Source organism: Vespa mandarinia, chromosome 10 (genome assembly GCF_050613455.1).
Source record: "Vespa mandarinia isolate Hongniang chromosome 10, ASM5061345v1, whole genome shotgun sequence".
In the NCBI taxonomy this organism is placed as follows: Eukaryota; Metazoa; Arthropoda; class Insecta; order Hymenoptera; family Vespidae; genus Vespa; species Vespa mandarinia.
In genome coordinates this window covers 5,208,599-5,231,824 of record NC_140819.1, presented here as the reverse complement: position 1 = coordinate 5,231,824, position 23,226 = coordinate 5,208,599, and the positions used below count along the sequence as shown (strand labels likewise).

The window sequence follows — 23,226 nt, the reverse complement described above, 5'->3', positions numbered from 1 at the left end:
ATTTATTTTTAATATACTATAATTTCATATATACAGCTATATTCATTATACTAATAATTATATTTCGTACATTACATTCACAGAATATATTGGAAAATGATAATGATTATCACCGGTTTTATAACTCTTATTATTAATCCCATATTTCTTACATTTTATATGAATGAAAAAGAACAATGGTACATGTTTAGTAATGTGTTAGATGGTATTATTTTATGTGATATCATTATGTGCTTTTTTACTGGGTATTACAATCATTGGACAAATATGGTTATTTTAAATCCACGTATAATAGCAAAGTATATAACCAATTGGATTTTTTCATATTTATTTTACTTTTGATATTCATATATTACATTAACATTTATTATATTTAATAAAATGTTTCTCAATTAGAAAATATATGAAAAGTACTTTTATAGTGGATATTCTATCTGCTATGCCATATCAATTAATTGACTTTATAATAAATAAATCAGTTTGGTATTGTGTTATACTTAACATAGTAAAGATTATTAGAATACGAGCAATCATTGTTTATTCTCGAAAACTCTGCTGTGTGAGTGTTTTGAAACTGTTAAAACAATTCTTGCACAATAGAATTTGTTTTTTAATAGAAATATTTTTAGATATATCATATTAATCGTCAAAGATATAAACTATTTGAAATGAGTATGATTATTATTATATCTATACACTGGGCAGCTTGTCTTGAATATTACATACCACTGACAGTGTCTAATATTTTTGGAAGAAACAGAGGGTAAATATTTCTAAAGTTAACAATTGTTTCTGCAGCATTTACTCTTTGAGAAAGTGTTTTATTTACTTAATTTTTACAGAATAGAAATTGTTTAAAGAATAATATAAGAACTTAAATTTGTGTACATATAGGTCATGGATTGAATCTGATGCTTTAAAAGAAAGAAAAACAAATTGTCGTAAATATCTAATATGCTTGAACAGAGCTATTATTGCCCTAGTTTGTTCTGCTCATTATTTAGACATGAAAACACCAGATGATATTCTATTAAATATTGTATTATCAATTATGGGTATTCTTGGTTTTATTTATATTTTAGGTAAACAACATATTTATAAATTGAATCAAAATTATTAACATATTCTATATATCTGCATAATTTATACTTGTAGCACAGATTATGCAGTTTATAAATACATTATATTCAACCACTAAAAAACATTATAAACATTTCCAACAATTAAAAGAATATATAAGATATAAGGAATTACCATATAATCTACAACGCCGTATTTTAGAATATTTTAATTATTGTAGCAAAAAAAACTTTAACAGATATCAACATATAATCCATCAAGTTTCCTCTTATTTGCAAGAGGTTTGAAAAAAACTGCTCATAGAATATGCAAATAGAACATGAAAATTAATAAGCTCTTTCTTTTTTCAGAAACTTATTTTACACACTTATATGAAATTTATCAACAATGTGTCATTGTTTCAATATATTCCAGAATCTATCGTGTTACAGTTAATAAATGTGTTAAGCTCTGAAATTTATTTAGAGAATGATATAATAGTTAAAACTGATGAAGAAGGAGATGGACTCTACTTTATTGCATCTGGCACAGTTGCAGTCTATAACATTTTATGGAAAGAGGTTTTTCTAATGATACTAGATAATGTTTCAATGACTATTATTTTTTCATTTGATACAGATTTATCAGAAGTAATGTTTTATATGAATATAGGTTTGTCATTTAGAAGATGGAGCATATTTTGGAGACATTTTCTTATTTCTGAAAAGTATGCATCATAATGCTAATATTGTTGCAATAGAAACTTGTGAGATTTATATATTATACAGAACGAATTTTCAACTCATTATGAAATCTTATCCAGATTTATTTAATGTTTTATATAATGAAATTTCAAAATATGTGAAAAAACCTAATGCCTATGATAGTTTCTATTAAGTATTCAAACATTATTTCATCTGTAACTAATCAAAAGAATAAGTAAATATCTTTGCAAAGACAAAGAAATAAGAATATAGAAGGATAGATATACTATTGTTATTATGTTATAACTTTAATATTTTACTTTTGATCTAATATGATTCGATTATAATTTAATTTAATCTGCAGCTAAATAAAAATCAGATTTTGTTTAGTTTATATTATTGATCTTGAATTTTGAGTAGAATCAAGTTGCAATTTCGATATTAATAATTATTTTATATCATTGTTTCAAAGGATCGCAATCGTTAACGGTGAAAATTAGCTTTATATTTTCGAGGATTTTTATAAGATTGCTGATAGACCGTCATAAGTCTCCAATGTTCTGGATAATCGGTATCTCTACAACCATTTACGATACTAAAAGGAGGAGATAAAGTTTCTATACTAAAGGATCTTTTAGCGAATGGTGTTTTTGGTCGTGGAACATCTATTTTTTGTGGTAATCGTCGAGATGCATTATTTGATTCAGTACCTAAAGTAATTCCTACAGCTGATTTGATTAATCTAGGATCGTTCTTTTCTTTATTCTCACAGATTACAGCGCTATTCCTAATAGAACATTGTGATCTAGAACGTTCGCGAGAAATTGATTTTTGAATATTCATAGAGTCCATGCATTTACAATGATGCTTGCAATTATTTTGATTCTGGTGTGAATTATTATAACGTTTATCTTGATCTTTTTTTGCGAAATTCATCTCATATATTTCACGATTCTTATTATTATTATGTTTAACATTATAATTGTTAGAACGTAATTGATCACATCTCGACCTTGGTGCACCTTGTACAAGTTCAAAAATTGCCGGTGCAGCTCCTCCCTCTGATCCATCGATGTGAGTCGATCTCGGTGGTTCATAAATTGGATCCACAGGAGTCTGCCAGCAAATAGCCAAATCCATCTTTGTTTCTGGCTTCTTGTATCCTAATACGGCATCGCAGTGATATTTGGAGCCTAATTTATTACAAATATTATCCTTTTTGTTATTTCGGTATTGTTCATTTAAGGACGGTAAATGGAAAGATTCCTTTAGTTTGAAATTCTTCATTATATCGTCGTTGACTTTATCAGGAAGTGGTTGATGTTTTAAATTCTCCGCGTGAAGCTTTTTCGCGATAGCAAATCTATCATAGCACTTTAGCTTTTGATCAGCATTTTCAAGTCCTATTTCATATTTTTTCCTATTTTTAGAATAATCAGTTATTGTTTTTTTAAAAGATGAAATCTTCAAATTACCTGATACATATTTTGGTAAACAACATTCATGGGTTTTCTCACATTCTGGAACATCTATCACACCTGGACATTGAGCACAACATTTTTTATAAGGTATCATTTTAATTCGTTAAATAAAATTTTAAACGGACGAATCAATCGTACGATGAAATATAATAAATTAAATATTCATTTAAATCCGACCTGATCATTTTATATTTATTTCGAATTGGCAAATATTACAATGGAATTTCTCGACGATTTATAGGAATGCAGTCGTGAAAGATTTAACTTTTACGTATATCAATGCAGTGACTGTTTACTTGACAACGGATCGTTCAATATTATCATCTCTAATTCTGTTCTAACGAAAGTATATGCTTATGACATTAGAAAAAAAGTTATAAAAATTGTATTTATTTATTTATATAAATTCAATATGAAAAACAAGGATAAAATCATTGCAACAGTTTGAAGAAACGATGTACGAATGATTCAAAGAAAAAGATTCTTTTTCACTTCTTTTTAAACGCCTACTTTCACTTTTTTTTTTCTCGGAAGAAAAAAAACTGGAAGAATACGTTTATAATACTATTGGGTTTTCTAAGTTTGATGTATCATAGGAATGAATCAGCTATCTACGATCAAGTGACCTTTAGTACAGAATCGATGGGGACATAGTTATGTTTAGTAGTCGTAGTAGAACGTTCAATGGCAAGACATTTTTATCACCTATCTATAAATATATTTTTCAAATTGTTAAAGTTTTTTACGAAAATAAAATACAAACAATTATTTTTTTCTCAAAATAGGAAAACATATCGTCATACGTAATATTATATAAATCCGCACGTGATTCCAAACGGAGACTAGTTCGTCCGTCTAATTATACAAAAAGTGATTCACGATATTAGAGTGCACATTGTGTTGTTCGCGTGTGTATATTTTTAATAAATATTACGATGTATTAATGTTCGTTGAATTTATTTGTACTATTTTTAAGTACTATATATTATTGAATGATCGATCGAGAACGATAGCTATATAATTAAGGATCATTCCATTGTGGCGGTTACATTCGTTTAATAAAAATAAAAGAATAAAAAATTAATACAGTTTTTTATTTGTGTTCATAATGAATAAACAAACGAACAGTGATCACGATGAAATCTTATATATGGATGAAATTCCGGATGAGAGTCTACAACCATTAACTGCCGGGTTGGAAAATCCATTACCAAGCGTAGAACCACGGTTCGGTCCACTTTTAGAAACAGACAACAATTATAATCCACGGCCAACTTCGGGTCCAGAGATAGACGATTTAGAACCTGGCATTCCTTCACGACCAGGCGATAAAGGTATCGATGATGGTCTTATACCAGAAACAACATTTGGACAACCGAATTACCCTAGCGGACAACATCCTTTTTTTCCTCAACCACCGAATCAACCGATACCAGATGTGAACATTTACCAGCATAAAAAAACTCTTGCTCAAGGAATGATGGATTTAGCATTGTTATCAGCTAACGCTAATCAATTGCGCTATGTTCTGCAAACCGACGGTCGGCATCCATATTATTATCCATCATTGACAATGATTACTTCCAGTTTACTCATTCAAGTTATAGTCGGAATTGGATTAATTTGGAATAGTAGATACGATGTCAAAGTTGACGCGCAAATGTGTAAAGCCGATACTGCTAATAACTGGACCGTTATCGGTATATTTCTCGTCACGGTTCTCAACGTTTTTATTTCATCGTTTGGTGTAATTGACCTGATAACAACACCCACATCGTGACATTTAGATAAATTTTTGTTTAATATATATTAATCAAGTCTAAATGGGGATTTGATTTTTTTAGTTTTTGTTAATATTTTTTTCTTATAAATGAGATCTATTTGATGCATGGTATCTTTATAAGAATCCATTAAAAATTATAATTGTATATATACTTCTTAAAAAAATACTATAGCAGTATTAAACTTGAATACACAATGGCACAATCATTAATATATTTTTCAATTGTAATGCGAGTTCTTCTTTATTTTTTGCAAGTGTTTCTTTTACTTGATTCAGTTGAATGGTTACATCCATTAACCATTTATTAACTTCGCATTTGACATCGGATGTTCTTAATAAACGAGATGTACATTGGAAAGTGTTATAACATTCCAGCCTGTCTTCTGTTTTTTCTGAGCAAACGGAATATAATTTCTTTTTTATGATCTGTTCTAACAAAGAAATGAACCTACCGATTTCATCCCAACTTATTCTATTTATATTAATATCTACAGATTTCTCATATTCCTTGATCACAGTTATCTAAAATTAATGAGATATTTCTAAATTAATCACTTCAATCAAATTATATTTTCATATTTCTATAGTAATTAAATATATAACAAAATGTACCATCCAATCATAAAATAGATGTTCTTTTTCCATCCATTTTAAGTGTATATCCAACATCACACCAATAGCACGCAAATCTGACTGTTGTTGTTTATATTGATTAAAATTTGAATCTGTATGTAAGGCTAATAATTGTTTTATAAATGCGATTTCCATTACATTCATATGTACAAGATGATCAAAATTCATGCTAGCACCATGAACTTTATTTAACAATTTTACTTTTTTGCAAATTAATTCAGATATATGTTTAATATTAAAATTTACTTTACTATTGTGATGGATAATATTTTTTATTTGTGTATGTACAGAGCATGACGTTTCTACTCTAGATACTTCTTTCTAAAAAATATTGTATTATAATAATATATTTTACTTTTAAATATTTTTTAAAGTTTGTATATTTACCAAAGATATATTAGGGCATGAACATTCTCTTCCTAAAAGACTAGATGTCAAATTGACACGTACTACAATACTCAAAACATTTTGTGTCGCTAAAAGCCATGCAAATGCTAATAGAAGTACTCTATTGTTATGGCAGCTTTCTGATAAACCATAAAATTCAATTTCTGGATATTGTAAAAAAGCAAAATATAATTTTGTAGCAGATAATTTATCTGCAACATTATATTCATATTTTTGTTTTTTGATTGTTGTAACAAAACAAAAGAATGTAATAAATAATAATAAAAAATATATTTACACACAAAGAAAATAAGAAACTTACCATATTCCTCAAAGTATATGTCATTTTGTTTTTCTTTCGCCGCATAAAAACTTAATATGTGTAACATTGTCCATAATGTATCCTGGACAATAAAAAAATTTGTTATCGATATAGACAAAGGTTTCAAAATACGAAACAAATTTATCAGTTATTTATTTATCAGTCGATATTAGTACTTACAGATTTTTGCGTTGTATTATTATATTTAGATAACCTAAAATATTCCGGTTGAATTGCCACTTTAATTGATAAATTCAAATGTTTACATAGCAATTCTATAACGTTTTTAATATCCGGCATGATTTGAAAATGCTAGTTTTAATTTATAACGCTGGTTAAACACATTACAACACGTGATTATTCGTTCGACCAATTGTCTAACTCGTATAATAATAATACTAATAATAATACTAATAATAATAATAATAATAATAAAACAAAAAATAAAGAAATCAATAAAATTTAATAAAATTAAAAAAATGCAATTTTACAAGGCGATCGGCAAAATTAATGAATTATCCATTAAGCTTAAATTATATTTTATATATTTTGTTATAGAAAAAAAATAGCGCTTAAAAATAACATACAATGTACAATCAAGTGTTATAAATATTTTAAAAATTTAGAATAGGTATTGTAAAAACTTTTCTTTGATAAGAAAAAAAAAAAAATAAAATTCACAGCTAATTTTAGAAGGATTTATAATCACTTCCGAGATTGTGGTTAAGAACAGTAGTTTAATAATCATAGTAAAATTCCCCTTCCCAATTAGCGGAAATGACACACTACGTTGAACGGGATTTATTTGGTTATCCCCACCTCTATGTTTTTCATTTTCACTTGTTTTTACTTTTGAAAAATCCGCAATGCTTACAAAATCTGTCCTAAGATGTCTATTTGTGCGGTATAAATATTTTTTCCAGTCATTTGCGTAAGGTTCATCAATGAACACTATTATCGCACATTATATGCATCTCACTACTTAAAAATATACTTTCAACGATGAAAGTTTATGTAACCTTCGTATCAGAGTATTACAATTTAATATCACGCCACAAAATCCGGTTTTCAGTATCATCTTGGTATTGCGATTAGCCGGTGATAAACAACCACAAGTGATTAAATGTATATATATATATATATATATATCGTGTTCCCCTACCGATGTTATTAATCCTAACCTGACGATCTTCGAAATATGTTATCCTTTATTTCTTTGTATGCAATGAGCTATTAGCGTGAATTAGAAGAATTTTTCTCGTAATTATTCTAATTTTATTCTTTAATCTCTTGCAATTTTCAAATTAGTTTTTAAATGAATCTAAACAGAACATTGTATTTTAATCATCTTATGTAAAATGTCAATTATTATTGGCACATAGGCAAAGAGATAATAAAAAGAAAAAATATATATATGTATGTATGTATGTTTGTATGTATATATATACATATATATATACATATAAATTTGTGTATACAATAAGTGAATATACAAAGAAGAGGGAAAAAGTGAAAAAAACGTAGGGGAATATTCGAAAGAAGCTTTAAGGGAAAAGAATAAGAAGCTACTTTGTTGTGTCTAAAAAAGTATTCGATTAAATAAAAAAAATGATGAAACGAGAAACTAATAGTTTCGATCGAATTTTCGTGAGTGGATGTATTGTACTTCTGGTGAGTTTTTTTTTTTTTTACTAGATTTAAAAATAAATTCTTATTTGTTTGTAATAAATATTATAATATATAAAATATATTTACATTCTTTTATATTTTACATTTGTATCTTGTAATATTATCTTATTATAAGATAACGTAACATATAACCAAGTTTTAAGGTGATATTAATTCAAAACATTATATATACGTCATAGTGAATCTTACTACGGGCAATTTAAAATACATAATTTGTTCTTTTTTTTTTCAATATTTGTCAAGATGTGGACACTCTTTCTTTCTCTTAAATTAATTCTTTATTAATTTAATTCTTAATTCTTCAATTAATTTTTAAAAAATTTATTTTATTTTGTTTATAAATATAATTTACATTATTGAAATTTAATAAGAAATGAAAATTGCCAAATTTCATTTCATATTAAATGTTTATTGAATGTTGTATATCAAAAACTTAAATATTCCAGAATTCAAGGATAATATGAATTATTGTACAGTTTTGTTATTTTTATTTTTCAGTTTTTTAAAAATGTTCATACTTATCCACATGAAGAATTTCAATCCTCAAAATCATCCATGGATAAAAATTGGGAATTGAATAATAATGTCTCAGCACAACATGCAATTCAGTCTAAAATTATTACACATAGAGAGGTTCAATCATCAGGATCTACAACAAACCATATGTATGGTCAGGATATGAGTGTAAGAGGTCAGATATTTCAAGATGATGATTCAACTTTAATTAATAAAACTTATAAATTCATATAGTGAATTAATTGGTATTAAGAAATAATAATAATAATAATAATAATAATAATAATAATAATAATAATATTAATGAATGAAAAATAAGTATACAACATAATACTTCAGAGAGGGAGGGAGAAAGAGAGGGAGTCATAATTTAAATATTATATATAAAAATATTTTTCTGAATACTTTAATTTTACAGGAGCTCAAATAGGGCAAAGAAAATTACTTGAACAAAGAAATAATATTGGTAAATTGCAAACATTTTTTTAATACTTTCTTTATTATTTGAAATTGATTAACTCTGTGTGTGTGTGTGTGTATATTTTTGTATATATATATTTTTGACAATATAATGTAGTTTATACTTTTTTAAATATTTATTACAAAGTTTTTTTCAACAACACATATAGATGGAAAATTTGTTTTTCCTACGGAAGATATACCAACAAGTCAGTCACACAAAGCAACATTATTATTACCAGCACCAGTTTGTAATGGAACAACTTTTTGTGAAAAAGTATTTGAATATCCTGAAGAAATAATAAATGCTGCAATTCAGCGAAATAATAGTATTAAATATTTAGCAACTGTAGATACGGTAAGAAATAGCCTTTTGTTTTTATATATCATATCAGACTTTTTTATAAAATTAGTCGATAAATTGTTTGTGTATTTTAGATACCTGATATTGTACAAAGAGTTGATACGACAGATGATGCACCTCTTTGTTTATCTAGTGTAAGATTTATAATTAGAAAAATATATATATCATCAATTTTTTGTTATATTAAATTTCATTTTTAACACAATCATTATTCTAGGAACAAGTAATTTATCCAAAATCTGCAGAAAGTAAAAATAAGGAATGGTTATTTATTGTAAATCAAGAAAATTTTAAGCAAGGTGTACGAATTGAAACATGCAGGTTTGTAAAGCTTTGCTCTATGCTGTTAAAATAGTATAAGAAATATATCATATAAAAAAGAATAAATATTATTACTAAAATTATATATCAATTATTTTTATAATATATATTGTAAAATTTTTGTAATATAACTTATTATTATTTGCAGTAATGAAAATAGTGAGTGTAATATAGTCAATGGCCTTGCTGAAGGCTATAAAACTTCATGTAAACAAAAGTACATTTACCGTCAGTTAGCTGCTGTTTCAAATAATGGTAAGATTAATCCAGAAATGTTTCGTTTCCCATCAAGTTGTTGTTGTCATGTTAAATTTATTGGAAATTCATTGACCAGAATGGGAATAATTGGTAATCAAAGAAGTCAAAAAACTGAGATAAAAAATCGTAAATAGTAAACTATGATTTTTATGATGCGTTTATAAAATTTATGTCCCATATTTTACTTTACAAAAATTTTACTGAATTTCCAATAAATATTTTCATTTTTATTAAGCAAATAAAAAATTACATTAATATATAATAAATATTTTATGATTATTAATCCCTAAAGGTTCATATATAAGTGTTCTCAACAACATTCTTTAAACCATTAGGGGTTAATATTAAACAATTTTTTATAATGTATAAAATTATGATCTTATTACAATAAAAGGAAAGATTAACAATTCATGTTAAACATAGAATTTATACAATGTTATGAATTTCTTATATAATATTTATAATAATACAGTAAATAGTTAATTAATTTGAGCAAATTATATATTTCCTTAATTAAAAACATAAAATGTACAATAGATTATATCATATGAAAGTAACAAAATTTGTTTACACATTTTAATAATGAAAACAGTGTGTGTGTGTATATATATGTATTGTATATATAACTAATAAATTTAAATAATTTGAATATTCCTAAAAAAAAATCTAACCCAAATTTCAATTTTAATCTATTATTTTCGATAAGACATATATTTATTTTCAATAAGACATACATTAGGTGACAAAACACACTTTGCTATAGTATAGCTGTAAATTTTTATTATCATTTATAATAACAATAACAGGGCTTCAATGTATAATTTTTCTATGCATTTCATTTACTATATTTAATTCTAAGAATATCATGAAATAGAATAAACGAATTGTAGTATCATGCAAATTAGATGGATTAGAGAAAGTATTTTTAAAAGAATGTAAGTTAAATATTATCGTATTACTCAATTGAAGTTCATTTTTTTTCTTTTTTTTTGTGAAAAACATTGTATTTATGATATTTGAAAATAATGAGAATTTGCTTATTTATGAATAAAAAAAACACAAAAAAAGCAAATTTATAAAAAATAATCTACTATAAGTATACAACTTTGTACATGGTGATCTAAATATCAAGACCAATAAATATATATGACTGCAAAGGGTAAAACATTATATTTTTATATTAAATAAACTAAGATGATAATACGATATACTGTGATATCATGATGTGCTTTGGAATGTTATTAACCCAAATGAAAACTGTAACCATTGTAAAATTCAGTTCGAAATTGAAAGCCCCCATCTTGAGCAAAAAAGGTTGGAAACATTCCACGAGGATCCACATCTATAAAAATTTTTTATCATTTTGAAATATTCATAGTTTTGTATTATGTTATTGAATAATAAATAATTTTACATACCTTGCATGTTATTATCAGTATCATCCATGTCATGGCCACTATCATAACGTAAACGTTTTTTGGGGTCTGACAAAATACCATATGCTTCTCCAACTTCTTTAAACTTTTTTTCTTGTTCCTTCTTTTCCCCTTCAGTTGCATTAGCATGACGATCTGATAAATATAATTATCCAAATAAATATAAAAATTACTATTTTTTTTTACAGTATACTAAATGATTTACCATTTTATGTATGCTTTTTTTTATGTATTAGTAATATTATTATCGGTTTTATACCTGGATGATGAACCATAGCCCGTTTTCTATATGCTTTTTTAATATCATCGGTTGATGCATTTTTATCGATACCTAATATTTTATAATAATCTTTCCTTTTAGACTTTTTCAATGCCATTTTCGCTCCAGTGAGGAATCTCTTATTTTCTGTAAAATAATATATTAAATACAGAATGAATCAGTTTTTATTTTATTGGATAATATTTTAATAATTATATTTATATATATATAATATTCATACCACGACTATTATCTATTTTACATGCTTTTTCAAAGTCACGAACAGCTTCTTCATATTCATTTAATTCCAGATAAGACGATCCTCTCCTAAGTAAAGCTTTTAAATAATTTTCGTCAAGTTTTAAAGCTTCTGTGCATTCTGTAATCGATTCTCTTATTCGTCCTAACTGTAACAATGAGGAACACTTTCTATTTAAGTACATAACAAACAAACGATATATTAAGTACATAACAAAGATATAATAAATAAAACATATATAATTTAATATACAATATTTTTGAACTTACTTTAGTAGCTGCTGTTGCTTTATTAAAATGAAGTTTTGCATTTGTCATTACATTTTGGGGATCTATAGTTAAAGCCTCTGTAAATAAATCATATGCTTCTTGATAGCGTTTCATTTTAAATGCAGCATTTCCATCTTCTTTCTTCTTTTTTAAAGCTTTTGCTCTCTGAATGTAAAGGAATAGTTAATATTACATACATTTACATATAATTAATCTAACATAACAAATCTAAATTTTATTACCTTGTAAATATCCAATGCTTTATCATGATCAGGCGCTAATCTTAATACTTGTTGGAAATGTGCAAAAGCTCTATCAACACTATCTTGAAAATATAAACACATACCACGAATATAAATAGCATCTGCATTTTGTTTGTCAATATGTAAAATGTCACTAAAATATAAGAAGAATATTAAATATAGAAATTAATAGAATACAATTCAGATTGCATAAAATCTATGCAAAAAATGAATATTAATCTACTTGGCAATTTCCTGTGCTTCTTCATATCTCCCTAAAAATGCAAGACATTCAGCTTTGATCAATTTGAATCTTGTACAAGATGTGCTTACATCACAACATCGATCCATACAATATACAACCTATTAACAAAAGGAACATTGGTTTGAAAAATATAATAATATGATTATACACTTTTAATGATATAATATAATGTTTTTCATGTGCTCTTCCAAATTTATGTCCGTCTATAATAGTAGTACTAGATTTTGCATAATCTTTGCTAACAGTTGTTAGTTAGCAGTGAAAATGAGCATTATATTTGCACAAACCTCTAACCTTACGGAAATCTTTCACTGCATAAGCAGCGTCTGCATCTTTCAAATATTTCTGTATATACTCTAAATCCTTTTGTTCTGATGTTATTGTTTTATTGTCAGGATCTAGTTCCAAAAGTTTTGATATATTAGTCTCAGCCTCTATGATATCACCCAAAATCAAAGAACATTTAATAACCCTGACATATGCCTAAAGAAATAAAAATAATATAATTACATAACACAAATATTTGAAATATCAGAATATTTTATATAACACAAATATATGTACTTTGAGAAACATTGGGTCCAATTCAATGCACTTTTTAGCATCAACTAAAGCGTTACGATATAGGCCAAGCATCATATAGCATGCTGCTCTGTTACCATAATAACGTGGTTCATCTGAACACATTTCTAGAATCACCATTATTTTTTATTATAGAGCAAGAGATTAGTTTCATTATATAAAATAATATAAATATACTAACCAATAACTTCATTGTACCCGATTAATGCTTTCTTGTATTGTTTCAGAGAATAATATTGATTTGCTATTTCCTTCTTTGCCTCTGCCAATCTAAAGAGAAATTGTAAACTCAATTTTAGTATATTTATTACATAATGAAAAAAAAAAAAAAAATTTACTTTACATAGTGAAATATTTCTAAATATAAAGAAAATAAAAAATGCCCTACTCACTCTTCAACTACCGATTTGTCTACATTCATGGCGATTGTCACTGGTTCAAATTCTTCGTTCATTTGCACTTCATTCATTTGCACTTCGTTCGCCATAATTAACGTTCTTAAGACAGGCAGAAGAATCAATGATAAATAAAGTCATTCAAAATAATATTGCACTCATATTAATACTACTACACAATAATTTTAAAGGGAAATGTTTCATGGTAGTGTATAATAGAATATTTAAGAAAATTACCACAAGAGAGAAGTATGTTTCGATAATTTCATCCAATTGATCACACGGTTACAACACAATACTACTGTTGGTTAAATTTCAATTAACGTACTGAATGTGTAACTTCGAAAATACTTCATCTTATATTGTTTCAAATTTTATTATTGCACACATATTTATAGCTAAACAATATTCCGTTGTATATAAAAGATGCCGTCGTATCTCACAAAAGCAACTACATAAAGAAACGACCTAAGGTGACTCAAGCAACTTTTCACTGGAACCATGCATGAGCTACAGTAGCTTCAGGTAGTTCAATTCAAGCGTTGTTCGTCGCTTCGAGCGCCGAAGTGAATATAGCTACAAATGATTAAAAAATTTATCTTTTTAATGATATAACGAATATAATCGTATATAATAAAATAAAATTTAACAAGATTTACAATTTGACATTAAAAAAAATATATTTTAATGATTCGTTTTACTTTTCTATAAGATATCAAAAATATGACATTATTAAATGTAACAATAATATGATTACACATTGAAACTATTAAATATGTATATTTATATCTGACCAATCAAGTGAAGATTTAAGTTTGTCCAATTTTTAAACTGGATCGATTAATTGCGCTTGGCTCAGGGTAGTAGAAAACATACAATATATGATCGTTATATATAGGATTGTCCGTCATGCTTCTTGGCGGGTTAGAACGAACTGGAACATCAAAGAAGTAAAAAAAGAAAAAAAAAAAAGTAACATGAAAATAACTTTTGAATAAGCTTGTGTGTGTTTTACAATATTTATAATAAATGTTGTACTGTAATACGTATAGTGTAAATAAAGTAAATGTATTATCCAAATATAATACCATAACTGTTTTGTGTTGCGTATAGGTTAAGATGTATCAAGTTATTTTAGTAGTGTGATCTCATTAGATTTAGAAACTGTAAAATATTCGTAAAATATTCGTAATATTTATTTTGTAATATATTATTTGTTTCAGATTTGAGTTTAAAACAAATTGAGATAGAAAAATTAAAACTTTAATGAGAATGGCAGGTAGTAGCGAACTTTGGATACAATGTTTTACATGTTGTTTGCATCAGCAAGAACCTCGTTCACGAAATGGAAAACACAAGACCCATCACAGACTCAGGATAGATCGAAGCATGATAGGAGAACCTACAAATTTTCGGCATACAGGGCATATAAGTAGCGATGATTTCAATATGACTGGAGATTGCTTATCTACTATTCAAGAAAGAATGCAACATAAAGGAGGTTATGATACATCCATTAGTGTTAAGGTAATGATTATTTTATTTTAATAACTAAGCATGAATAAATCTTGTAAATAATATATACGTATATTTATGTATATATATATTTTTTTTTCTTTTCTTATTTTAGGCATATTGATATATATTACAAAGTATTTGAACAAACTGCCAGAGTATTAATGGAAGGAATGCATCAACTGACTTTTTATCAGTGATGTATTTACTTCCGGACTTCACAAGCCCGTAGCACAATGCACTATGCACAGTGATGCATTTTTTTAAATGTTTTTATAAAATAATATCTTAATAAAAAGGGTACTTTTCTTAGCGTCATTTATTACAGACGAGATCTCAAAAGGATTAAACAAATAATCTTATATGAAGTTAAAAAGAGTGTACGAGTCTTGGTCATATACGTGAAAATTGATATATTTTGATTTATTGCATAGACTTCTAAGATTATGAATGTATTTATATATTAATGAATTTTTCCACGTTGATTTATACCTTGATTACTTTAATTTGTAAGTGTAACCTAGTAAATAAAATAAACGATTGTATATAACAAAAGCCATATGAATTTTAATACTGTATTATGACACAAATATATTGTAATAATCTACGATTATAAAAAATATGAATAATCAGAGGAAAAGAAAATTTAGAATCAAAATCTATCTCGATTCAAAGTTCTGTTGCATTAAATCCTTTTGGTTTCATTTACGATAATATAAAGTAAATTAAATATCCCTATATAATTAAACAACAAGATCCCTACATTTTAAATACTCTCTATAAAGAGAATGATTTAAATTTTCGAATATATTCTCGAAAAGTCAATTATCATATTAATTAATGTTTATATTTGTTTTTATTAAATAAATTATATTAATTCCATTATTATTATATTAAATGGAAATCGATTAAGATCTTCTTAAAAGACATTGATTCAAAATTTATAAACTTACTACCAGAGTTTTTTCATTCATTTTATTTTCTTATAATCTCTCATTGTAATTATCAAATTTCGAACGGAATGTGACGATCATACGTTTAATAACATATTTTATCTATTAATATTATTCTTTCCATACAAATCGATAGCATTTAGACTTCGAACTGTAGATGTCTGCCACGTCACCGACAAATACCACTATATTAATAACTGCAGTTAGTTACTCCTAGATTTCTATCCAGTAAAGATAACTTATATAAACATAGTTTACTCAATTAAATACTCATATTTTTTCAACTTTTTTCTATATATTATTATTTGTACTAAATATGTCACGCGTACTTGTTGGTGTAAAAAGGGTAATCGATTATGCGGTTAAGGTAAATTTTAGCTTATAAAATATCTAAACATAGAATAGCTTTAATTAAAAGGGGAGAAAAAAAAACAACTAAATTTATCATATCTCATCAAATTTGATCTTGTTAAATGTTATTCGTTAATTTTTAACGAATAATGAAAAATACTTGGTAAAATTGAGATTTTATGAATTTTTTAATAATGTTTTGTAATGAACATTTTTGTCTGATTTTTTAGATCCGTGTTAAACCGGATAAAACAGGAGTTATTACTGATGGAATTAAACATTCAATGAATCCTTTCGATGAGATAGCTGTTGAGGAAGCTATAAGAATGAAAGAAAAAAAATTAGCACAAGAGGTAATTGCGGTTACATGTGGTCCTTCTCAGGCACAAGATAGTTTGAGAACTGCATTAGCCATGGGTGCTGATCGTGGAATACACGTTGAAATATCACCAACAGAATATGAAACTTTGCAGCCGATTCATGTATCTAAGATTTTAGCAAAACTTGCAATAGATGAGAAAGTTGATTTGATTATTGTCGGAAAGCAAGCTATCGATGATGACAGTAATCAAACTGCCCAAATGATTGCTGGTAATTTAGATTGGCCGTCAGGAACATTTTGCAGTAAGGTAAAATAAATCTTTTTAATTTGTATTATATTACTTTCTAATATTGGTAATAATCATTCAAAAATATAATGGATTTATTAATATAAGATATTAAAATATTTGTTTTACTTCTTTTGTCATTTCTTCTATTATTAGATCGAACATGGTAATGGTGAATTGACTATTACACGAGAAATAGATGGTGGTTTGGAAGTCCTCAGGTTAAAAACTCCAGCTGTTCTCAGTGCCGATCTTCGTCTTAATGAACCTCGTTATGCCACATTACCAAATATTATGAAAGCAAAAAAGAAACCAATTAAAAAAATTAGTTCAAAGGATCTTGGCATAGATACATCCGCCAGAATTGAAATTATTTCTGTAGAAGAACCACCTGTTAGGCAGGCTGGTGCAATAGTACCTGATGTTGATACTTTAATAGTTAAACTAAAGGAGCGTGGACATCTTTGATATTTTCCAAATGATCTATAAAGTAGAAAATGTTGTGTCTTCCTTTGAATGAATTTTATTATATTTTTTACTGTATATAACATATGCCATCTAAACATAATTAGAATGAATAAGCTCTATATTATATATTTTCATAAATTTGTACCATGTGGAGGCAAAATGTATATCTTTTCTCTTTATCATTTATTTTATAATTTTAATAAAATAGTATATTATATACTCTATATATCTTTGGTAAACGTAACAATATACATCAAACAAATCTCTTATGAGTGTGTACATATACATGTAATCATTTACAAAAAAGAATATTATAATTTTTCTTTAATTGATCTTGAATTGTCATGATCAATTGACACAATTATCTAAATATTCTTTTACTAATAAAATTCTATAAAATAAAAATATTGACATTGATATTGCATATTTTTTAATGAACAAAATTTTAATAAAATATAAGCTGATTGGAAAGTTTAAATTGACTTTGTAAAATGCAGCACTCTAGTTCAAATATAAAATGGCAATTATATCAATTTTCATTAATGTTGCAAAAAAATGAAGTTACATGTGATAGGAAACAGTTCATAAAATTATTTTTGCACTGATTTTTATAATCATTTAAATTGAAGAACTGATATTTAATTATTCAATGGTTCACATTTAAAACTAGTAAATAAGTTATTCTTATTTCGAACTTACGATAAATCGAAATGCAGGTACAACATAAGTAAATTCCTACATAATCTATCCTACATATTACAATTATTATTTTTGTCTTGGAAGGGCAGAACAAACTGCCAATATTTCATATTCATTATTTCTCAATGTTCTTAATTACTAAACAAGAAAATATCATATGTTTTGTATTATATGTTTTGAAGCAAGACTGCTTATGTCCGTTCTTGATCTCGATAATTTCAATATCAACTATTCTCTTATATAAAATTCATTGTATCATGACAGTCTTTTATGATTGCGATTCTATTATGTTTCAAAGGTTAATTCAATTGTTCAATATTTTTTATATTTTTTACATTAAGACCTTCCAGTCAAATCTACTATTACTAGTATGCGTGATAGGAGGAAAAGGAGGTGGGTGAAGTTGCCACCCATTCAATTCTTCACGAGCGGCTAAACATGCCAAGTATGGTACTCGTTGAACTAATTTCGTTACTTCTGCTGCTGGTGGTATCTGACCACCAGTCAGTTGTTTAGTACAAGCTGCTAAAGAAGCAGCATGAGCTACTATGAGAATGTTACCTACCGTACTTTCAATTATCCGTTTAATTAAATCATAGCTTCTTTCATAATACTGTGCTGCATTTTCTTTTAATGGAAGATCCTTTGCTTGAATTATTTCGCTATAATTTTTATCCACATTAAAACCTGCATTAATTAATTCTTCAGAAGTCATCCAGACAGGTATACCGTTTGGATACCATGCTAACCATTCTATTAAACCTGGTTCTATTTTCATGGGTATATCTAAATCTAAACCTTTTAAAATATGAGCAAGCGTTTGAACACATCTGAGAGATGGCGAAGTAAAAGCAACATCTATTTTTATGTTAGATGATTTCATTGCTTCACCAACCAATCCTGCTTGTACTTCTCCAACTGTCGTTAAAGGACTATCGTTTTGAAAGTCTCGTATATTCCTTAGTGGTATCTCCTTTGGCATATTTAGGTCTCTACGTACATAACAACCATTTTCTTCAAAGCAATATGGGATCCATGCACCAAATGTAAAATCTACTCTCTCCCCATGACGACATATGAAGATCTGTCTTGCAGAAACTATAGGTGATGAAGAGGCCTCCTCTATCTATGTAAAAACAAAAATACGAATTAAAAATAAATATTATTTAATTAATATAATAATTCAAATGTTTCAAGAAATTACTGATTCTTTATTTATTTCTATTCCATCTGGTGTATCTACAGAATCTTCAGTAGATAACAATGATGGTTGTTGTTTTCTTGTTTTTGGCATTGCCTCTTCTTCCACGGTTTCACTTTTCTTATTATTAATTTGTATAGTAGTATGCAGTGTCCATGAATCTGATTCAGCTGTTCGTTTTGTATGATTTAAAGGTAAATGACCTGAAGTTCCTGTTAACCAGGAAGTACCTTCGACCCATCCATCGGTAGAAGCATTACATGCTCCTTCTGGTATATAAACATAATCTCCTACTCTTAATTCTAAGTCATCATGTTCTTTAGATGTATACGCGTGTATAACTTTATGGACATGAGAATTTTGTAACCTAGTATCTCTAGAATATAATCTAAGTTCCCAATTGTCCGGTGTAGTTGGTCCCAACTTTTCAACCATCAAACGGAGAGGTTGAAATAAATTGCTAGGAAACTGATAAGCCAATGTGAGATGCAATGATTTTACTTGAGGTTTGGCAGTAATACCTAAACTTGTTAATTTATCAACATAATTGGTAGAAATTTTTGTAAGCCATTTAGTGTCTGCATCTTTGACGAAAAGTCCCATAAAGTTGGGCGAAACATATGTTTCCAAATCAATACGATCGCAAAGTTCATCTAAGTCGATGATATTTTCAAGAGAACTTACAAGTTCTGGAGTTAATTCATCTGATGCCTAGGAATAAAAATAATTGAAAACAAGATACAAACAGATTACCTAACAGAAGATTAATGATTCTTTTTTACTTTAACTATTTTATCATGTAAAAATTAATTGTCATACTTACTTGAAAAAAAGATACAAGTGTAATATGTGGTATAAAGTTATGTGCCCCATTCCAACCTAATTCTTTGCTTTCTGCCCAAAATGTTAAAAGACGTTCTGCCAATGCTCCTGTAGGACAAGCATATAAGACATATTGTCTGTGTGTAATAAAATCTAGAGTCGGATCTCTGACATGGGCAAGTAACCAGTCAGATGCAAGCTGAACACCACGATGTCCAGTAGCAGCTAATGCTTTTTCCCTGTAATCAGGTAAAAAATTTATAGTCGAACGAAGAAAAATAATCCTTTTGCGTAACATATTCTTTAATAATGAAAATTTAATGCGTCTGAGTAAAACAAATTAAACAATAATTGTTGTATAATGTAAAAATGACTAAATATAATTAAGTTTTTTTTTTATAAAATATATTAAAAATTACAAAAAGAAAATGTAAGAATGTAATTACAATGATTATAGACGGAAAATCATATGAATTACAAATGTCTTATATATTTTGACAGCTGTTTGTTTACAATGACACTCAGAGTAAATACAATAAAATGTTAATGCGAATCGAAATTTCTTTGTTTTCGATAATAATAGAATCATATTGTTTTTACAATACTTACGCTCGATGTTTCGGAAATCCAAGTTGTAAAAGTGTTTGTAAAGGAGTCAACTGTTGCTTCGAAATTTTCGTCGCGGTTGGATTTTTTCGTGGCGGTAATGTCGCCATGACGGTACGTTACTTAAGAGTCGCCACCAAGCTGCAGCTTGATCATGAACGAGAAATCTTACTACGATGGAAGAATGTACCATTGAATTTTTATATGAAATACGATTGAAATCGTCAATCTTCCTTTTTTAAATCGATAAATTGGATAAATTTGAATTCGAATTAGAGCATACCTTTGATATAACGTTTTTTCTTTTTCTTTTTTTTTTTACAATACCACAAAGAATTTAATAGCAGCACTTTAGATGAATACTTTATCTAACAAATGTAAAAATAACTATTTTTATATTTTCCTGATGAGATTGTTTTTTTTTTCTCTTTCTCTTTTTTTTCTTTTTTATCGTTTGCATAGAAAGAAATTATAGATAAAACAGTGTTATCTCACTGTTAAGATAAACGAAAGATTACGGTAAGAAGATAAGTTATCGTAAACAATTGCATTCGCTTAATATCCGTGTAATTATATGTTTGAATTATTTCACATATAAGACAAATTAAAAGGATATTAGAAAGAAATATATCCTACAAAAAATTTCATAATCTTCGTAGATATATTTGTCAAGTAAGAACGAAGATTACCTATTGGTCAATTCCGATGGAACCAAAATCTGTTTCGTTCTCCGAATAGTATCAGATAGAATAAATTCCATTCTTACTAAAATCGAACGGAATATCCAATAAGATTGTACGTCGAACAAAGACAACGTTTGCTTTGTATGGAGTTTTTCCTTTTTTTTTTTCTCTCTCTCTCTTTCCTTCTATACAAATAATGCATTTCGTTCGTCAATCATATTGTTGATATTTCGCGAATAAAAATTTATTTCAATATAATACGAATGAATATAGATGAGTTTTTGATCAATGTATTTTACAATTTTACAATACTTTAAAACCTTTCCGATTTAATAACAATGTTCTCTATAATAAGATAACATTAATTATCATATTGTTTTATACACTAATAAAATTTATATTTTGCTAAGTACGCTTTTTAGTTAGATAAAAAATCATTTAAATTCTCCATATTAATTTGCTTCGAAGTCTTCGCTCATTAACGTCTTACATTATATGTATTTAAGTAACATATGTAGCTGAGGTTATAGTATAAAAATACTACTTGTTCATTTTAAAAAAGTATGTATATATATATATATATACATATACATCATACATATATATATATATACATACACATACACATACACATACATATAATATATATATAATATATAATATATATATGTGTATATATATACATATATATATAATTACTTAAGGCACACCTCATACACAAAATTATAATTTTCACAATTATATTTCATTTCTCTTCATATCAAACACATACTTCGCAACAATTCGAACAATGGCACACCACTGTTTCACAGCGTAATATATTTATAGTTAGTTTAAAAGAAACAACGAGATATGTGAAACTATACATTTTACATTCGTTACAATATCCTGGTTACGAGCATTCTTTGCGCCACGATACAACCTCGATAAATATATAATAAAAAAAGTTACACAGCATTCATATACATATAAAATATAATAACACCTCTGTTAAAGGTAAAATTGAACCTACATATGCATATATGTACGTATGTATGTATGTTTGTATGTATGTATGTATGTATGTATGTATAGATGTATGTATATATGTATGTATGTACAATACATATTATTGCTTAGAAACGCGGTGATTTCTTATTAGATCATAATAAAGTCGGTCCTTTGAAATTAATTCTAAATAATTATTGTTAAAAATTGAAACGAAGCTTGCGTAAAAGAATACTAATAAGAAACTACAAATAGCTCGTGATTGATGAGAAAATAACAATGTTTTTTTTTTTTTCTCAAAATGTTTATTACAAAACATATGAAGTTGTTGGAAGTCAATAATAATTACTCCCTTATCTTCTATTCTTTTTTTTTTTTTTATTTTGTCACGTAACTATTTGGCACGCGTGAAGAAATTTCCAAGGAACCGATCGAATTATGATATTGATTTTCCACCCATTTTTTTTTTCTTCTTTTTTGTTTTTGTTTTTCTTCCATTTGCGCCCGTACATTCCATTCTCATTAACATGTCATCTCAATGTTAATCCCAATCGTTCCGTATCGACATAATGATCGACGTAATTGATAAATCCATTCATTCGGACATCTCTCTATGTATATTATTTTATTACAAAGATTACATTCCTCAG

At 27.0% G+C, this 23,226-nt stretch overlaps 9 protein-coding genes across 18 annotated transcripts; 5 read left to right on the top strand and 4 right to left on the bottom strand.

Annotated features, from left to right (window-relative positions):
- Positions 1-83: 83 nt before the first annotated feature.
- LOC118446358 (potassium/sodium hyperpolarization-activated cyclic nucleotide-gated channel 1) lies at positions 84-1,977 on the top strand. Its single transcript, XM_035876911.2, has 7 exons — positions 84-299; positions 397-559; positions 630-763; positions 895-1,082; positions 1,156-1,361; positions 1,431-1,640; positions 1,732-1,977. The coding sequence occupies exons 1-7, from the start codon at positions 97-99 to the stop codon at positions 1,954-1,956; spliced, it is 1,329 nt and encodes a 442-aa protein (XP_035732804.2). The 5' UTR covers positions 84-96; the 3' UTR covers positions 1,957-1,977.
- LOC118446351 (uncharacterized) lies at positions 1,259-3,989 on the bottom strand. 4 transcript variants are annotated; one of them, XM_035876898.2, is made up of 3 exons: positions 3,871-3,989; positions 3,239-3,301; positions 1,259-3,183 (listed from the first exon to the last, which is right to left on the bottom strand). In XM_035876898.2, the coding sequence occupies exons 2-3, from the start codon at positions 3,262-3,264 to the stop codon at positions 2,247-2,249; spliced, it is 963 nt and encodes a 320-aa protein (XP_035732791.2). In that variant the 5' UTR covers positions 3,265-3,301; positions 3,871-3,989; the 3' UTR covers positions 1,259-2,246. The 4 variants fall into 4 exon arrangements, with proteins under 4 accessions (XP_035732791.2, XP_035732790.2, XP_035732789.2 ...); XM_035876897.2 differs by lacking the exon at positions 3,871-3,989 and adding an exon at positions 3,755-3,855; XM_035876896.2 differs by lacking the exon at positions 3,871-3,989 and adding an exon at positions 3,422-3,550.
- Positions 3,990-4,317: 328 nt separating this feature from the next.
- Positions 4,318-7,006, bottom strand: LOC118446350 (uncharacterized). 2 transcript variants are annotated; one of them, XM_035876893.2, is made up of 5 exons: positions 6,550-7,006; positions 6,370-6,451; positions 6,048-6,259; positions 5,640-5,981; positions 4,318-5,549 (listed from the first exon to the last, which is right to left on the bottom strand). In XM_035876893.2, the coding sequence occupies exons 1-5, from the start codon at positions 6,667-6,669 to the stop codon at positions 5,205-5,207; spliced, it is 1,101 nt and encodes a 366-aa protein (XP_035732786.2). In that variant the 5' UTR covers positions 6,670-7,006; the 3' UTR covers positions 4,318-5,204. The 2 variants fall into 2 exon arrangements, with proteins under 2 accessions (XP_035732786.2, XP_035732787.2); XM_035876894.2 differs by having other exon boundaries at positions 6,048-6,211.
- LOC118446355 (ninjurin-A) lies at positions 4,353-5,032 on the top strand. Its single transcript, XM_035876906.2, has one exon. The coding sequence runs from the start codon at positions 4,353-4,355 to the stop codon at positions 5,022-5,024; it is 672 nt and encodes a 223-aa protein (XP_035732799.1). The 3' UTR covers positions 5,025-5,032.
- An 803-nt stretch (positions 7,007-7,809) lies between the features above and the next one.
- Positions 7,810-10,371, top strand: LOC118446352 (neurotrophin 1). Of its 2 annotated transcripts, XM_085660024.1 has the most exons (7): positions 7,827-8,040; positions 8,557-8,749; positions 8,993-9,040; positions 9,204-9,391; positions 9,472-9,531; positions 9,615-9,718; positions 9,867-10,357. In XM_085660024.1, exons 1-7 carry the CDS (start codon positions 7,978-7,980, stop codon positions 10,108-10,110), a joined length of 900 nt encoding a protein of 299 aa, XP_085516150.1. In that variant the 5' UTR covers positions 7,827-7,977; the 3' UTR covers positions 10,111-10,357. The 2 variants fall into 2 exon arrangements, with proteins under 2 accessions (XP_035732795.1, XP_085516150.1); XM_035876902.2 differs by lacking the exon at positions 8,993-9,040 and having other exon boundaries at positions 7,810-8,040; positions 9,867-10,371.
- Positions 10,372-10,768: 397 nt separating this feature from the next.
- On the bottom strand, positions 10,769-14,229 carry Tpr2 (Tetratricopeptide repeat protein 2). The gene is made up of 12 exons (XM_035876889.2): positions 13,921-14,229; positions 13,681-13,785; positions 13,470-13,558; positions 13,271-13,395; positions 13,001-13,189; positions 12,686-12,804; positions 12,442-12,595; positions 12,200-12,364; positions 11,913-12,078; positions 11,672-11,818; positions 11,395-11,547; positions 10,769-11,318 (listed from the first exon to the last, which is right to left on the bottom strand). Exons 2-12 carry the CDS (start codon positions 13,773-13,775, stop codon positions 11,218-11,220), a joined length of 1,503 nt encoding a protein of 500 aa, XP_035732782.1. The 5' UTR covers positions 13,776-13,785; positions 13,921-14,229; the 3' UTR covers positions 10,769-11,217.
- A 267-nt stretch (positions 14,230-14,496) lies between these two features.
- On the top strand, positions 14,497-15,731 carry Spec2 (CDC42 small effector protein Spec2). 4 transcript variants are annotated; one of them, XM_085660025.1, is made up of 3 exons: positions 14,497-14,655; positions 14,907-15,210; positions 15,314-15,731. In XM_085660025.1, the coding sequence occupies exons 2-3, from the start codon at positions 14,950-14,952 to the stop codon at positions 15,320-15,322; spliced, it is 270 nt and encodes an 89-aa protein (XP_085516151.1). In that variant the 5' UTR covers positions 14,497-14,655; positions 14,907-14,949; the 3' UTR covers positions 15,323-15,731. The 4 variants fall into 4 exon arrangements, with proteins under 4 accessions (XP_085516151.1, XP_035732800.1, XP_035732803.1 ...); XM_035876907.2 differs by having other exon boundaries at positions 14,584-14,745; XM_035876910.2 differs by having other exon boundaries at positions 14,597-14,687.
- A 596-nt stretch (positions 15,732-16,327) lies between these two features.
- Positions 16,328-17,804, top strand: Etfb (Electron transfer flavoprotein beta subunit). The gene is made up of 3 exons (XM_035876903.2): positions 16,328-16,518; positions 16,733-17,131; positions 17,267-17,804. The coding sequence occupies exons 1-3, from the start codon at positions 16,468-16,470 to the stop codon at positions 17,576-17,578; spliced, it is 762 nt and encodes a 253-aa protein (XP_035732796.1). The 5' UTR covers positions 16,328-16,467; the 3' UTR covers positions 17,579-17,804.
- Positions 17,805-18,034: 230 nt separating this feature from the next.
- On the bottom strand, positions 18,035-21,336 carry Epp (Ecdysteroid phosphate phosphatase). Of its 2 annotated transcripts, none has more exons than XM_035876888.2 (5): positions 21,190-21,336; positions 20,910-21,077; positions 20,302-20,539; positions 19,482-20,189; positions 18,035-19,403 (listed from the first exon to the last, which is right to left on the bottom strand). In XM_035876888.2, the coding sequence occupies exons 2-5, from the start codon at positions 21,014-21,016 to the stop codon at positions 18,609-18,611; spliced, it is 1,848 nt and encodes a 615-aa protein (XP_035732781.2). In that variant the 5' UTR covers positions 21,017-21,077; positions 21,190-21,336; the 3' UTR covers positions 18,035-18,608. The 2 variants fall into 2 exon arrangements, with proteins under 2 accessions (XP_035732781.2, XP_085515695.1); XM_085659569.1 differs by having other exon boundaries at positions 20,910-21,053; positions 21,190-21,332.
- Between the last annotated feature and the right edge of the window lie 1,890 nt (positions 21,337-23,226).